This window comes from Aptenodytes patagonicus, unplaced genomic scaffold (assembly GCF_965638725.1).
Source record: "Aptenodytes patagonicus unplaced genomic scaffold, bAptPat1.pri.cur scaffold_127, whole genome shotgun sequence".
NCBI lineage: Eukaryota > Metazoa > Chordata > Aves > Sphenisciformes > Spheniscidae > Aptenodytes > Aptenodytes patagonicus.
Genome location: NW_027472070.1, coordinates 221,096 through 237,784, shown reverse-complemented (window position 1 = coordinate 237,784; position 16,689 = coordinate 221,096). Strand labels below are relative to the sequence as shown.

The following is a 16,689-nucleotide window of genomic DNA, read 5'->3' as shown; positions in this document are numbered from 1 at the left end:
TGGTCTCTTTTCCCAAGTAACTAGCGATAGGACGAGAGGAAATGGCCTCAAGTTGCGCCAGGGGAGGTTTAGATTGGATGTAAGGAAAAATTTCTTTACTGAAGGAGTGGTTAAACATTGGAACAGGCTGCCCAGGGAAGTGGTTGAGTCCCCATCCCTGGAGGTATTTAAAAGACGAGTAGATGAGGCGCTTAGGGACATGGTTTAGTGGGTGGTGGTGTTGGGTTGATGGTTGGACTCGATGGTCTTAGAGGTCTTTTCCAACCTCAATGATTCTATGATTCTATGATTCTATGATTCTCCAGGAAAGCAGGGCTCCATCACATGTAATGGTTACTTGGGAAGACAAACGCCATCACTCCAAACGTCGTGTCCCCCCCCTTCCTTCTTCTTCCCCCCAGCTTTATATGCTGAGCATGACTTCATATGGTATGGAATATCCCTTTGGCCAGTTTGGGTCAGCTGTCCGGGCTGTGCCCCCTCCCAGCTTCTTGTGCGCCTTCTCAGCTGGTAGAGCATGGGAAGCTGAAAAGTCCTTGACTAGTGTAAGCACTACCTAGCAAGAACTAAAACATCGGTGTATTATCAACATTGTTCTCACCCTAAATCCAAAACACAGCACTGTACCAGCTACCAGGAAGGAAATTAACTCTATCCCTGCCGAAACCAGGACAACAACATGTCTCCCTGCAATGACAGGCAAATGCCACATTCCAGGACAACACTCCCCAGGAACGGCATTCCTGAGGGCCTCCAATAATTCACCTCCCTTGGTGCCCAAGCACCCAATCTCTGCCCAAACATTGGTGATGAACATTGCCTCGCAGAGCAGCTGGGACCAGGGGAAAATAAAAACATCTAGGGGAAAAAAAAATCCCCCAGATGTTTTTTTTTATTATAGTTTTCTAAATGTCTGAAAAGAAAAAAATCTCAGCTCCACACACAACCTGCAAAGAAACATAAAAAACACCACCACACATTCATGCATGTTGACATGCATGTCAACACACACCACTCATTCAGCTACCGCACAAACCACCCCTCGCTCTCAACTGATCCATTCTGCCACCAGCCTGCCACAACAGGCCATCACCCCATGTCTGCGGCACTCCGCAGGGCCCTCAAAAATTGCCCTGCCTATGAAAACCCCAGCCCAAGCCCAACCTCCACCCAAACACTGGCGATGAACGTCACCTCACAGACTGGCCAGGACCTGGGGGAAAGAAAAAAACCCAGCCAGGGGGGAAAAAAAATATTCCCCAGCTGGGTTTTTTTCTTATAGTTTTTTTAATAACATTACTCTCAACATTAAATACAACCTGCAGTAAAGTACCTCACACATACAAGGTTAGGCACATTGAGAATCTAACACTCCTTCAACAACTGCTCACTCCACTCATCAATTGAAACACAGTTGTTTCACCACCCACCTGCCATGATAGCATATTGCCCCAGTTCTAGAGCCATCCCTGGAACCGTCTCGCCACAAACCTCAAAACTACATTGCCGCTCCATATGATTCCAAGTTTCAGCCTTCTTAACAGCAAGCCAAGGAAGATGTTAGGCTTCAATTTGTATGCTCTGGCAAGACTCGCTTGAGTATTTTCTCTGGTCATCCAAATCACCCTAGGCCACCGGCAAAACGCAACTAAAGGGACTCTACACCCTGCTTGCCAATACCTACTGACTATCCAGAAAAACAGCCCAGACAGCCTCCACTCAAACAGGCCACGCTAATCAAACCTTCTAAAGCGAGTCACCTGGATGCTGACCAATAGCTTGACAAGACCAAAGGTCTGTCTTGGTTTTGCATAGGCTTTCTGACTACAGCTGGGAAAAAACCAAACCCCGGATATTGAGCCCCATAAATAGAAGTTAAGCCAATTTCAACATTAAACCCACTTGACTACCATGCAAACTGCCACTCCCAAAAGGCCAGAGCCCAACCTCTAACCCTAACCCGAACCTGAACCCGAACCTGAACCCTAGCCCGAGCCCAAACCTGAACCCTAACCCAAACCTAAACCCGAACCTGAACCTGAACCTGAACCCTAACCCTAACACTAACCCCCACACAGGCCTGTTTGGGTTCGCACGCCCCCCGCCCTTCTCCTTTTTGGGTGTGCGTGCCCCCCTGGGCGTGTTTGGGTGCACGTGCCCAACTCCCAGTCTTATTTCTGTGCATGTGCCCCCCCCCACCCCGGCCTGTTTTGGTTCACACGCCCCTCCTCTTGGCCTGCTTTGGTTCACGCACCCCCCCCCCCCCCCCCCGCCCTTCTCCTGTTTGGGTGCGTGTACACCAACCGAGGCCTATTTAGGTGTTCGCGTGCCCTTCCCGAGCCTGTTTTGGTGTGTATGCCCCTCCCGCCCAGGCCTGTTTGGGTGTGCGCACCCCCCCAGAGACCTGTTTGGGGGCGTGCAACCCCCACGAGGCCTGTTTGGGTGCCTGCGCCCCGCCCCCAAGGCCTGTTTCTGTTTGCACACCCCACTCCTTGTCCTATTTCAGTTCACACACCACCCCCCGTTGGTCAATCTGTCAAGTTGCATCCTTCCCCAGAGATGTTTCCGTCTTGAGGCATTCATGATTCCAGCCTTCAACATTTTCTTTGGTCCAGCAAAACCTGGAACCAAGAAAGAAAACTGTTTTTTCCGGTGACCAAGATGTTATCCAGAGGTAGAAAAGTAATGAAGAAAGTTTGCCGCTAACCCTCCCTCCAACGTTGACAGTCTTGCCCTAGAAACAGAGGAAAGGAGGAATAGAAACAGGCAGATGCTTTGTTCACACGGGGAAGTTCCAAACTGCTCAGAACTGTGGGACACTGATGTCGTTTTTGTAGCAAGTTTCTTTGCCAAGGAGTGCCTTGGCTGTCTAAATGGACAGGCAAAGCCCTCTTCAGACTCAAGCACTGCATTAAAACAGCTTGCATCCTCATGCCAAAATCTCAAAAAGCACATCAAGAAGCTCAAGCTCCTTCAGGAGCATTAGGCCGCCTTTCAAGGTTCGGTCCCTGATGTTTGCTTTATTGCTTTGTTGAAGAAGAATCCACCAAGGATTCAAGTCCCGAGCTGGAGCATCTCTTTCTAGCGATAAAGATGGTAAGATGGTGCTTGTGCTTTTGCAGGTGTTGTAATACTTGTGACGATGTCAGAGAAGCATACAGGCGGCGAGGCTGGGCCTTCAAGAATCCGGATACCGTAGAGCAGTGCAAGAGGGAAGGGTTTAGCCAGAAAATGCAAGAGCAGAAGAACGAGGGCTGCCAAGTGTATGGTTTCCTAGAGGTCAACAAGGTGAGAGATGGGTTTTGCTGTGAACCTGCTGCATGATGGTGATGACTGTGAAAATCCCTCCTTTTCCAGCTTTAGGTGTTCACAGGACTGTAATATAATAACCCCTGAGCTCAGCAAGGTACTTGTGCCCGTAAAGGAGTTCAGTAGGAGGGTCAGGAGAAGCGGTGGGAAGTGGCTAATTCTCTGTTTCGTTGTGTGGGCTGGTAGGAAGCATGCCGGCTGGAGAAGCTTAGCTTTTCCTACCGTCTAGCTAGCGAGTCTTTTTGCAGAGATTTCTGGAGGAGGAGGGGCAGCTTCTCTGAGGTTAGATTGTCCCACCTGCCCTTCTAGTCTTAAAACAGTGTCGTGGTTTAACCTCAGCCGGCAACTAAGCACCACGCAGCCGCTCGCTCACTCCCCCCCGGTGGGATGGGGGAGAGAATCAGAAGGGTAAAAGTGAGAAAACTCATGGGTTGAGATAAAGGCAGTTTAATAGGTAAAGCAAAAGCCACACACGCAAGCAAAGCAAAACAAGGAATTCATTCACTACTTCCCATGGGCAGGCAGGTGTTCAGCCATCTCCAGGAAAGCAGGGCTCCATCACGCGTAACGGTGACTTGGGAAGACAAACGCCATCACTCCAAACGTCCCCCCCTTCCTTCTTCTTCCCCCAGCTTTATATACTGAGCATGACGTCACATGGTATGGAATATCCCTTTGGCCAGTTTCGGTCAGCTGTCCTGGCTGTGCCCCCTCCCAGCTTCTTGTGCACCTCCAGCCTTCTCAGTCAGTAGAGCATGGGAAGCTGAAAAGTCCTTGACTAGTGTAAACACTACCTAGCAACAACTAAAACATTGGTGTGTTATCAACATTGTTCTCACCCTAAATCCAAAACACAGCACTGTACCAGCTACAAGGAAGGAAATTAACTCTATCCCTGCTGAAACCAGGACAGTATCCACCCCTTATTCTATACCATCTACGTCATGCTCAAGTCCCATATTTTCCAGTGCAACCTCATTAACCAACCACCCCGCTTTCCATCCTTTGATATAACACACAGATATCATTCCCTTAGTCTATCAACCACCCTTGTGGAATGTCTGTAAAATGTCCAGAAATGTCCATGAAATATCCATTGAGTTCATTTAGTCCGTGACTTTGGGCTCCATCTGTGATGGTGGTCACTCAGGACAGGAGAGGTGGTGTGTTGCGTGGAGTTACTGGGTACCAAAGCCAGCTCAGGTCAGGTCACTGCTGCACTTGCACTGCTTCTTGTAAGGCTTGTCCTCCACTTGTTCGGGTGGTTCCTGCTATAGTAATTCCTATAACACGCAACTCAAATCATGGGTTACAACAATTTAAAGGTGTTTCCATTACAATCTCCACCCCTGGTCCCTTCAGATCAAACCATAGGGTTTAACATTGCAATGAACTCCTCCCCTTGCCCCTGCTCTGGCTTGGACTTATCCACAGACTGCAGTCCCTTAGGGTAGTACCTGCTCCAAGTGGAGCCTTATCTATGAGCCACAGTCTCTCCAGGGGTACGCCTGCTGCGGCATAGACTTATCCACAGTCACTTTGAGATGCACCTGTTCCAGCACGGCCTTCTCCATGGGCCACAATGTCTTCAGAGATATACCTGCTCCAGCGTGGCCTTACTCGCAGCCACAGTCCCTTCAGAAGTAAACCTGCTGTAGCACAAACGTAACCGCGGCCACAGACACTTTGGGGTGTCCTGCTCCTGCATGGACTCATCCACAGGTCACAGTCCCTTCGACTCGAGTTCACACTGGAGTTCCAGCCTGTCCAGTACAGCAGCACAGAAACAGCAGGGATGCCCTGGCCATCTGCCAGCCCAGGCACATCGCCATTGCGTTATCAAAATGTTCCCAGGCACAGCAGAATACGATGATAAGCAGTACAGCAGTACAGCAAGCAGTGAAAGCAAAAAACAGCCACTAACGAGCATTGGACTCTAATATACAGTAAGGCAAGCAAGCCCCATGGCAAGCACAGGAGCCTGCCAATTAATAGCTAAACAGCTATAACAGGTATAAATTCGATCTAGCACATTCCAATCAAACCTGTCATTATCTCGAACCCTTCGAGCCCCACGTTGGGCGCCAAAAAGGACTGTCGTGGTTTAACCTCAGCCGGCAACTAAGCACTACGCAGCCGCTCGCTCACTCCCCCCCGGTGGGATGGGGGAGAGAATCAGAAGGGTAAAAGTGAGAAAACTCATGGGTTGAGATAAAGGCAGTTTAATAGGTAAAGCAAAAGCCACACACGCAAGCAAAGCAAAACAAGGAATTCATTCACTACTTCCCATGGGCAGGCAGGTGTTCAGCCATCTCCAGGAAAGCAGGGCTCCATCACGCGTAACGGTGACTTGGGAAGACAAACGCCATCACTCCAAATGTCCCCCCCTTCCTTCTTCTTCCCCCAGCTTTATATACTGAGCATGACGTCACATGGTATGGAATATCCCTTTGGCCAGTTTCGGTCAGCTGTCCTGGCTGTGCCCCCTCCCAGCTTCTTGTGCACCTCCAGCCTTCTCAGTCAGTAGAGCATGGGAAGCTGAAAAGTCCTTGACTAGTGTAAACACTACCTAGCAACAACTAAAACATTGGTGTGTTATCAACATTGTTCTCACCCTAAATCCAAAACACAGCACTGTACCAGCTACAAGGAAGGAAATTAACTCTATCCCTGCTGAAACCAGGACAAACAGAGACCGCCAGTGGATGCTGGAGATGCTGGAGATAACGGTAACCAACAACTTGCCAGCAGAGGTGCTGGAGAGAGTGAAATGTTACCTTCTTTAGAAAAACAGTGGAAGCAAGACTGTTGGAGTTGGTTGTCAAAGCTGAAAATGCTCAGAGAGGTGGTTTTTGCAACTGGTGTATGAAAATGTACTACGAGATATACCAGATAACTATGTAACTACCCTGTCATTTGGCGAGTTACCAAACCCAGAACACCTGGACATGCAGGTTAGGATGTACCCAAGTACATTCTAGAAGTCAGGCTCAGGCTAATTTTTTTTTTTTTTTTTTTTTTTTTAATTCAAACTCTGGGGTTTTTGGGTTGGTTTTTTTTTTGACATCTTTGTGTACCCTTCCTGGAGACCACATTCTTTATTTCTGGAAAGTAAACCTTTTACTCACGAAGCCAGACATTGTGATTTGAGCACCATCATGGGTGCCAAACAGTTACAGGACCCTCTATCACAAAGCGTGATGAGCAGGAAAGATTCCAAGAGGAATGCTGGAGGTAGCAAGGGTCCAAGGGTGGGTGTCACTGGGGAAATTTCTGGGGGCCGTTGTTATGCACTTGGAATTCTGCACATCTCCATTCTCATCAGGTCTGCAGTTAACATAAGCAATAGGTTTGCACAGACATCAAAGGTGTAATGTAGCACGTGAGCTTGGGACATTCAGATCTTCCAGGGCAGAGTGTGTACGATTGCTAGTAAGTGTCAGGGAGGATTGGCACCTAATACCCATATCCCTTTCAGATTCCAGGATGACGTTTTAACAATCTTTGTCTTTCTGGGTTTTTGGGGAGTTTGTGTTTGGTTTTTTTTTGTAGGTTTAGTGCTTTGTTTTTGCATGCAGCTTATTTTCATGGATGCATACATAGGATCACTGTTGTTTATTGTATTAAGGTTTTTTTTTTTTACCCTGCTCACTCTCCCTCTCGGTTGCTTTCTCCACTCCTTTTCTGTGATACCTTTTTGTATTTCCTGCAGCAGCAGTCGGTTCCCTCCCAATAGACTTAAAAATGGGAAGAAGAAGGAATAATGTCCACTGAAGTAATCTGCATAGGACAGTTATTATCAACATCAGTATGTAATTATGGCTTTCCACATGACTGCCTGTGAGGAAGAGGGGAAATTCCTATCTGTTTTAGGACAACATCTGCTGATATTGTCACCTATGAAAATGAGTTGCTTGGTGTATATCTTGTTTAAACAAAAATTAAAAAATCCAAGCACCAGTACAACTGCTTTATTTATACTGATTCAGACCTTTTAATGAAAGGTTACTATCTCCTGCAGGTAGCTGGAAATTTCCACTTTGCACCAGGAAAAAGTTTCCAACAGTCTCATGTACATGGTAAAGTATTTTCTTTTCCTGCTTATTGTGACCTTTAGCTTCCAAGTGTATCTGACCGTTTTCTTTGAATATCTTTGCATTGCTATCCATAATACCAATGGCACAGCTTCAGTGGGAAGGACGTTGTTGAAGTTTTGTTACAGAGGTTTAGAACCATCATGAACAGGTAGAAAAGTGTTTTCTGGAGGCGCTGCCACATGGGTGTGGAAGAACTTGGAGGAGAATGTTTCTGGGCAGTCTCTCAGTCTCACTTGTTCCACAAAACTTTGCTGCTCTGCTGTAAACCAGCAAGAGTAAAGCAAGGTGTTCAGTCCAGGACCTGAATATCAGTATCTCTGGAGGGGGTATTTTGGAGAATACCTCAGGAGAATTTTAAAGCAATCCAGAACTTTTAGAGTAAAATTTAAGTTGTAAAGGACTTCCTCAAGTACATATAAAAATACACAGTGGCCAGAAGAATAGTGGTAGTTTATAGAATCACAGAATGGGTTGGGTTGGAAGGGACCTTTAAAGTCATGTAGTCCAACCCCCCTGCAATGAGCAGGGACATCTTCAACTAGATCAGGTTGCTCAGAGCTCCGTCCAACCTGACCTTGATTGTTTCCAGGGATGGGGCATCTACCACCTCTCTGGGCAACCTGTGCCAGTGTTTCACCACCCTCATTGTAAAAAAATTCTTCCTTGTATCTAGCCTGCATCTGCCCTCTTTTAGTTTAAAACCATTACCCCTTGTCCTGTCGCTACAGGCCCTATTAAAAAGTCTGTCCCCATCTTTCTTATAAGGCTGCAATAAGGTCTTCCCGGAGCCTTCTCTTCTCCAGACTGAACAACCCCAACTCTCTCAGCCTTTCCTCATAGGAGAGGTGTTCCATCCCTCTGATCATTTTCGTGGCCCTCCTCTGGACCCGCTTCAAGGGGTCCATGTCTGTCTTGTACTGAGGACTCTAGAGCTGGACACAGTACTCCAGGTGGGGTCTCACCAGAGCGGAGCAGAGGGGCGGGATCACCTCCCTCAACCTGCTGTCCACGCTTCTTTTGATGCAGCCCAGGATACGGTTGGCTTTCTGGGCTGCAAGCGCACATTGCTGGCTCATGTCCAGCTTTTCATCCACCAGTACCCCCAAGTCCTTCTCGGCAGGGCTGCTCTCAATCCCTTCATCCCCCAGCCTGTATTGATACCGGGGGTTGCCCCAACCCATGTGCAGGACCTTGCACTTGGCCTTGTTGAACCTCATGAGGTTCATATGGGTCCACTTCTCGAGTTTGTCCAGGTCCCTCTGGATGGCATCCCGTCCCTCAGGTGTGTCAACCGCACCACTCAGCTTGGTGTCATCTGCAAACTTGCTGAGGGTGCACTCAATCCCACTGTCTGTGTCGTTGATGAAGATACTAAACAGCACTGGTCCCAGTACGGACCCCTGAGGGACACCACTCGTCACTAATCTCCATCCGGACATTGAGCTGTTGACCACTACCCTCTGGATGCGACCATCCAGCCAATTCCTTATCCACCGAATAGTCCACCCATCAAATCCGTATCTGTCCAATTTAGAGAGAAGGATGTTGTGGGAGACCATGTCAAAGGCCTTACAGAAGTCCAGATAGATGACATCAGTAGCTCTTCCCTTGTCCACTGAGGTAGTCGCTCCGTCGTAGAAGGCCACTAGGTTGGTTGGTCAGGCAAGACTTGCCCTTGGTGAAGCCATGCTGGCTGTCTCGAATCACCTCCCTGTCCTCCATGTGCCTCAGCATAGAATCATAGAATCATTGAGGTTGGAAAAGACCTCTAAGACCATCGAGTCCAACCATCAACCCAACACCACCACCCACTAAACCATGTCCCTAAGCGCCTCATCTACTCGTCTTTTAAATACCTCCAGGGATGGGGACTCAACCACTTCCCTGGGCAGCCTGTTCCAATGTTTAACCACTCCTTCAGTAAAGAAATTTTTCCTTACATCCAATCTAAACCTCCCCTGGCGCAACTTGAGGCCATTTCCTCTCGTCCTATCGCTAGTTACTTGGGAAAAGAGACCAAAACCCACCTCGCTACAACTTCCTTTCAGGTAGTTGTAGAGAGCGATGAGGTCTCCCCTCAGCCTCCTTGTCTCCAGGCCAAACAACCCCAGTTCCCTCAGCCGCTCCTCATAAGACTTGTTCTCCAGACCCTTCACCAGCCTCGTTGCCCTTCTCTGGACACGCTCCAGCACCTCAATGTCCTTCTTGTAGTGAGGGGCCCAAAACTGAACACAGTACTCGAGGTGCGGCCTCACCAGTGCCGAGTACAGGGGCACGATCACTTCCCTACTCCTGCTGGCCACACTATTTCTGATACAGGCCAGGATGCCATTGGCCTTCTTGGCCGCCTGGGCACACTGCCGCCTCATGTTCAGCCGGCTGTCGACCAGCACCCCCGGGTCCTTTTCCAACAGGCAGCTTTCCAGCCACTCTTCCCCAAGCCTGTAGCGCTGCATGGGGTTGTTGTGGCCGAAGTGCAGGACCCGGCACTTGGCCTTGTTGAACCTCATACAATTGGTCTGGGCCCATCGATCCAGCCTGTCCAGGTCCCTCTGCAGAGCCTTCCTACCCTCGAGCAGATCAAGGCTCCCGCCCAACTTGGTGTCGTCTGCAAACTTACTGAGGGTGCACTCGATCCCCTCATCCAGATCATTGATAAAGATATTAAACAAGACCGGCCCCAAAACTGAGCCCTGGGGAACACCGCTCGTGACCGGCCGCCCACTGGATTTAACTCCATTCACCACAACTCTCTGGGCCCGGCCGTCCAGCCAGTTTTTGACCCAGCACAGAGTACACCTGTCTAAGCCGTGAGCCGCCAGCTTCTCTAGGAGAATGCTGTGGGAGATGGTGTCAAAGGCCTTACTGAAGTCCAGGTAGACCACATCCATAGCCTTTCCATCATCCACTAGGCGGGTCACCTGGTCATAGAAGGAGATCAGGTTGGTCAAGCAGGACTTGCCTTTCATGAACCCATGCTGGCTGGGCCTGATCCCCTGGTTGTCCCACTCATGCCTTGTGAGCGCCCTCAAGATGAACCGCTCCATAATCTTCCCCGGCACCGAGGTCAAGCTGACAGGCCTGTAGTTCCCTGGATCCTCCTTCCGGCCCTTCTTGTAGATGGGCGTCACATTGGCAAGCCTCAAGTGGTCCGGGACCTCCCCCGTTAACCTGGACCACTGATAAATGATGGAGAGTGGCTTGGCAAGCTCCTCCGCCAGCTCCCTCAGCACTCTCGGGTGGATCCCCTCCGGCCCCATAGACTTGTGAGCGTCCAGGTGGCGTAGCAGGTTGTTAACTGCTTCCTCTTGGATTACGGGGGGTTCATCCTGCTCGCTGTCCCTGTCTTCCAGCTCAGGGGGCCAAGTACCCTGAGGATAACTGGTCTGCGTATTAAAGACTGAGGCAAGGAAGGCATTAAGTACCTCAGCCTTTTCCTCATCCTCGGTGACAATGTTCCCCCCTGCATCCAATAAAGGATGGAGATTCTCCTTGGCTCTCTTTTTGTCATTAATATATTTGTAAAATCATTTTTTGTTGTCTCTAATGACAGCGGCCAGATTGCGTTCTAGCTGGGCTTTTGCCTTTCTCATTTCCTCCCTGCATGACGTAACGAGATCCCTGTACTCTTCTTGAGTCGCCTGCCCCTTCTTCCACAAGCGGTAAACTCTCCTTTTTTTCCTGAGTCCCAGCAAGAGCTCCCCGTTCAGCCAGGCCGGTCATCTTCCCCACCCGTTCTTCTTACGGCACATGGGGACAGCCTGCTCCTGCGCCTTTAAGACTTCCTTCTTGAAGAACGTCCAGCCTTCCTGGACCCCTTTGCCCTTCAGGACCGTCTCCCAAGGGACTCTTTCAATCAGTGTCCTGAACAGGCCAAAGTCCGCCCTCCGGAAGTCTGTGGTTGCGGTTTTGCTGGCCCCCCTCCTTACTTCACCAAGAATCAAGAATTCTATTATTTCATGGTCACTAAGCCCAAGACGGCCTCCGACCACCACATCTCCCACCAGTTCTTCTCTGTTAGTACACAGCAGGTCGAGCGAGGCACCTCTCCTGGTAGGCTCACTTACCAGCTGTGTCAGGAAGTTGTCTTCCACACACTCCAGGAACCTCCTAGACTGTTTCCTCTCTGCCGTGTTTTATTTCCAGCAGACATCCGGGAAGTTGAAGTCCCCCACGAGAACAAGGGCTAGCGATTGTGAGACTTCTGCCAGCCGCTTGTAGAATGCTTCATCCGCCCCTTCATCCTGGTTGGGTGGTCTATAACAGACTCCCAGCAGGATATCTGCCTCGTTGGCCTTCCCCCTCATCCTTACCATATCATCATCACAATCGTTGAGCTCTAGACAATCAAAACACTCCCTAACATACAGAGCCACCCCACCACCTCTCCTTCCTCGCCTGTCCCTTCTGAAGAGTTTATAGCCACCCATTGCAGCACTCCAATCGTGGGAGTCACCCCACCGTGTTTCTGTGATGGCGACTAAGTCATATCTATCCCGCTGCACAATGGCTTCCAGCTCCTCCTGTTTGCCGCCCATGCTGCGTGCATTGTTGTAGATGCACTTGAGCTCGGCTATCGATTCTGCCCCCAGCATTGGCATGCAACCCTTAGGCTCAACTCTAGTGAGCCTGGTTTTATCCCCTTCCCCCTTTGAACCTAGTTTAAAGCCCTCTTGATGAGCCCTGCCAATTCATGAGCGAGAATCCTTTTCCCCCTGTGAGACAGCTGAACTCCATCTGTCGCCAGTAGGCCCAGTGCTGTGTAAACCTCCCCATGATCAAAAAAGCCAAAATTCTGCCGATGGCACCAGCCCCTGAGCCACGTCTTGATTAGGTGTGTTTTCCTGTTCCTTTCAGTATTCTTCCCTGCCACTGTAGGGATTGAGGAAAACACTAGCTGTGTTTTCCTCACATGATCCTTCAACCAATCGCCCCAGTGCCCTGAAGTCCCTTTTGATCGCTTCTACTTGGGCACAATCGATGCCCAATCAAAACCCTGATGTTAATGAGATGATAGCGAGCATGAATTGCTGATTAGGATTATAGGAAAACTATCCAACTAGGTTAGAGAAGGTGAAATGCTAATATGGTGTGTTTAGTTATCTTTATAGCAGCAAGAGCTAATTATTGAAGTTAAACCAGTCCTTGTTAGTGTTCTAAGGTATATTAAAAAAGCTTGATTTTAATAAAGTTTTGTTTCATCTGTTTTGTCTCCCGTGTCTTTTTTTTTTTTTTTGTCTGTGTTTGTTTGTCTTTGTGGTTGTTTTGTCAGTCTTTGGGGGGTATTTTTGTGCGTCTGTCTTGTTGTCTTTATTTTTGGTTGGTGTGTCTGTCTCTTTCTTAAAATTTTAAGAAAGAAAAAAGCAGCAGCAGTAGAAAATGGCATACTCCTGGGGAGTAACTATTACAAATAATTTAAAAAGAATAAAAAAAGTAAAAATAAAAAAAACTACTCCCTGGGAGTGTGCCATTTTCTACCGCTGCACAAGAGTTATTATTGTAAAGGTTTTTCTTACATCACATTATATGTAATAAACAAAAAAATTACTGAAAATATGAGTAATTAGTATTCCAATTAGGAGTAATTTCTGACTAGAGTAATGATTTACACACATTTTGCAACCACTTACTACCCCAAATTGATGGATTATTTTGCATAACAAGAAGTTAGAATACTAATCTGTTATGCAAATTTGGAACAAATGTTTTCCCCTCACAAACCAACACAACAAATTGAATTAATAATAAAGAAACAAAACATACATTATTGCAAACCCTAACCCACCCCACAATTAAAAACTGCACCACCCATAAAACACAATAAGAAAACCCTACACCTTAAAGTCAACCACCAAAAAATATACAGCACACAAAGGGTTACAAATGGAATCTACCATTTTATAGAGAGGAAAAAACCAACACAGCCTCGGGCACTGTCGGAGGACTTCTAGACCACAGACACTATCGGCCGGTGTCGCACTCTATGGTCCGGTTCAGCACTCCATAGTCCAGAGCTCAGACTCTATGGTGCGCAGGACTTCCGGCGCTCTTGGAGGACTTCCGGATCATACATACTGACTTCTGGACCATAGAGTAACAGACCAGAAGATAGTCTCTGTGGTCCAGAAGTCCTCCAATAGCATTGGAAGTCAGCCAAAGACACCGGAAGTGAGTAAAACTCGACTGGAACCGCCGTTCTACGACCAGAACACGACCCTAATCCCTAAATATTACCTAACTGGTTAGGCTTAAGGTTCGGGTTCAGGTTCGGGTTCGGGTTAGGGGTTAGGGTTCGGGTTAGGGGTTCGGGTTCGGGTTCGGGTTAGGGGTTCGGGTTCGGGTTCGGGGTTCGAGTTCGGGTTCGGGTTCGGGTTCAGGGTTCGGGTTCAGGGTTCGGGTTCGGGGTTCGGGTTCGGGGTTCGGGTTCGGGTTCAGGGTTCGGGTTCGGGTTCGGGGTTCGGGTTCGAGTTAGGGTTAGGGTTCGGGTTAGGGGTTTGGGTTAGGGTTAGGATTAGGGTTCGGGTTAGGGTTCGGGTTCAGGTTCAGGTTCGGGTTTAGGTTTGGGTTAGGGTTAGGGGTTAGGGCTCGGGCTAGGGTTCAGGTTCGGGTTAGGGTTAGAGGTTGGGCTCTGGCCTTTTGGGAGTGGCAGTTTGCATGGTAGTCAAGTGGGTTTAATGTTGAAATTGGCTTAACTTCTATTTATGGGGCTCAATATCCGGGGTTTGGTTTTTTCCCAGCTGTAGTCAGAAAGCCTATGCAAAACCAAGACAGACCTTTGGTCTTGTCAAGCTATTGGTCAGCATCCAGGTGACTCGCTTTAGAAGGTTTGATTAGCGTGGCCTGTTTGAGTGGAGGCTGTCTGGGCTGTTTTTCTGGATAGTCAGTAGGTATTGGCAAGCAGGGTGTAGAGTCCCTTTAGTTGCGTTTTGCCGGTGGCCTAGGGTGATTTGGATGACCAGAGAAAATACTCAAGCGAGTCTTGCCAGAGCATACAAATTGAAGCCTAACATCTTCCTTGGCTTGCTGTTAAGAAGGCTGAAACTTGGAATCATATGGAGCGGCAATGTAGTTTTGAGGTTTGTGGCGAGACGGTTCCAGGGATGGCTCTAGAACTGGGGCAATATGCTATCATGGCAGGTGGGTGGTGAAACAACTGTGTTTCAATTGATGAGTGGAGTGAGCAGTTGTTGAAGGAGTGTTAGATTCTCAATGTGCCTAACCTTGTATGTGTGAGGTACTTTACTGCAGGTTGTATTTAATGTTGAGAGTAATGTTATTAAAAAAACTATAAGAAAAAAACCCAGCTGGGGAATATTTTTTTTCCCCCCTGGCTGGGTTTTTTTCTTTCCCCCAGGTCCTGGCCAGTCTGTGAGGTGACGTTCATCGCCAGTGTTTGGGTGGAGGTTGGGCTTGGGCTGGGGTTTTCATAGGCAGGGCAATTTTTGAGGGCCCTGCGGAGTGCCGCAGACATGGGGTGATGGCCTGTTGTGGCAGGCTGGTGGCAGAATGGATCAGTTGAGAGCGAGGGGTGGTTTGTGCGGTAGCTGAATGAGTGGTGTGTGTTGACATGCATGTCAACATGCATGAATGTGTGGTGGTGTTTTTTATGTTTCTTTGCAGGTTGTGTGTGGAGCTGAGATTTTTTTCTTTTCAGACATTTAGAAAACTATAATAAAAAAAAAACATCTGGGGGATTTTTTTTTCCCCTAGATGTTTTTATTTTCCCCTGGTCCCAGCTGCTCTGCGAGGCAATGTTCATCACCAATGTTTGGGCAGAGATTGGGTGCTTGGGCACCAAGGGAGGTGAATTATTGGAGGCCCTCAGGAATGCCGTTCCTGGGGAGTGTTGTCCTGGAATGTGGCATTTGCCTGTCATTGCAGGGAGACATGTTGTTGTCCTGGTTTCGGCAGGGATAGAGTTAATTTCCTTCCTGGTAGCTGGTACAGTGCTGTGTTTTGGATTTAGGGTGAGAACAATGTTGATAATACACCGATGTTTTAGTTCTTGCTAGGTAGTGCTTACACTAGTCAAGGACTTTTCAGCTTCCCATGCTCTACCAGCTGAGAAGGCGCACAAGAAGCTGGGAGGGGGCACAGCCCGGACAGCTGACCCAAACTGGCCAAAGGGATATTCCATACCATATGAAGTCATGCTCAGCATATAAAGCTGGGGGGAAGAAGAAGGAAGGGGGGGGACACGACGTTTGGAGTGATGGCGTTTGTCTTCCCAAGTAACCATTACATGTGATGGAGCCCTGCTTTCCTGGAGAATCATAGAATCATAGAATCATAGAATCATTGAGGTTGGAAAAGACCTCTAAGACCATCGAGTCCAACCATCAACCCAACACCACCACCCACTAAACCATGTCCCTAAGCGCCTCATCTACTCGTCTTTTAAATACCTCCAGGGATGGGGACTCAACCACTTCCCTGGGCAGCCTGTTCCAATGTTTAACCACTCCTTCAGTAAAGAAATTTTTCCTTACATCCAATCTAAACCTCCCCTGGCGCAACTTGAGGCCATTTCCTCTCGTCCTATCGCTAGTTACTTGGGAAAAGAGACCAAAACCCACCTCGCTACAACTTCCTTTCAGGTAGTTGTAGAGAGCGATGAGGTCTCCCCTCAGCCTCCTTGTCTCCAGGCCAAACAACCCCAGTTCCCTCAGCCGCTCCTCATAAGACTTGTTCTCCAGACCCTTCACCAGCCTCGTTGCCCTTCTCTGGACACGCTCCAGCACCTCAATGTCCTTCTTGTAGTGAGGGGCCCAAAACTGAACACAGTACTCGAGGTGCGGCCTCACCAGTGCCGAGTACAGGGGCACGATCACTTCCCTACTCCTGCTGGCCACACTATTTCTGATACAGGCCAGGATGCCATTGGCCTTCTTGGCCGCCTGGGCACACTGCCGCCTCATGTTCAGCCGGCTGTCGACCAGCACCCCCGGGTCCTTTTCCAACAGGCAGCTTTCCAGCCACTCTTCCCCAAGCCTGTAGCGCTGCATGGGGTTGTTGTGGCCGAAGTGCAGGACCCGGCACTTGGCCTTGTTGAACCTCATACAATTGGTCTGGGCCCATCGATCCAGCCTGTCCAGGTCCCTCTGCAGAGCCTTCCTACCCTCGAGCAGATCAAGGCTCCCGCCCAACTTGGTGTCGTCTGCAAACTTACTGAGGGTGCACTCGATCCCCTCATCCAGATCATTGATAAAGATATTAAACAAGACCGGCCCCAAAACTGAGCCCTGGGGAACACCGCTCGTGACCGGCCGCCCACTGGATTTAA

General features: G+C 48.9%; 1 protein-coding gene across 1 annotated transcript in view; it reads left to right on the top strand.

The window, feature by feature from the left end:
* Positions 1-3,122: 3,122 nt before the first annotated feature.
* LOC143173550 (endoplasmic reticulum-Golgi intermediate compartment protein 3-like) overlaps positions 3,123-16,689 on the top strand; it is a gene marked incomplete at both ends in the record, with an annotated part of 30,304 nt that continues 16,737 nt past the window's right edge. The window contains 2 exons of the mRNA XM_076363795.1: positions 3,123-3,288; positions 7,331-7,388. Coding sequence (XP_076219910.1) covers positions 3,123-3,288; positions 7,331-7,388 — 224 coding nt within the window. The remainder of the gene's footprint in view (positions 3,289-7,330; positions 7,389-16,689) is intronic.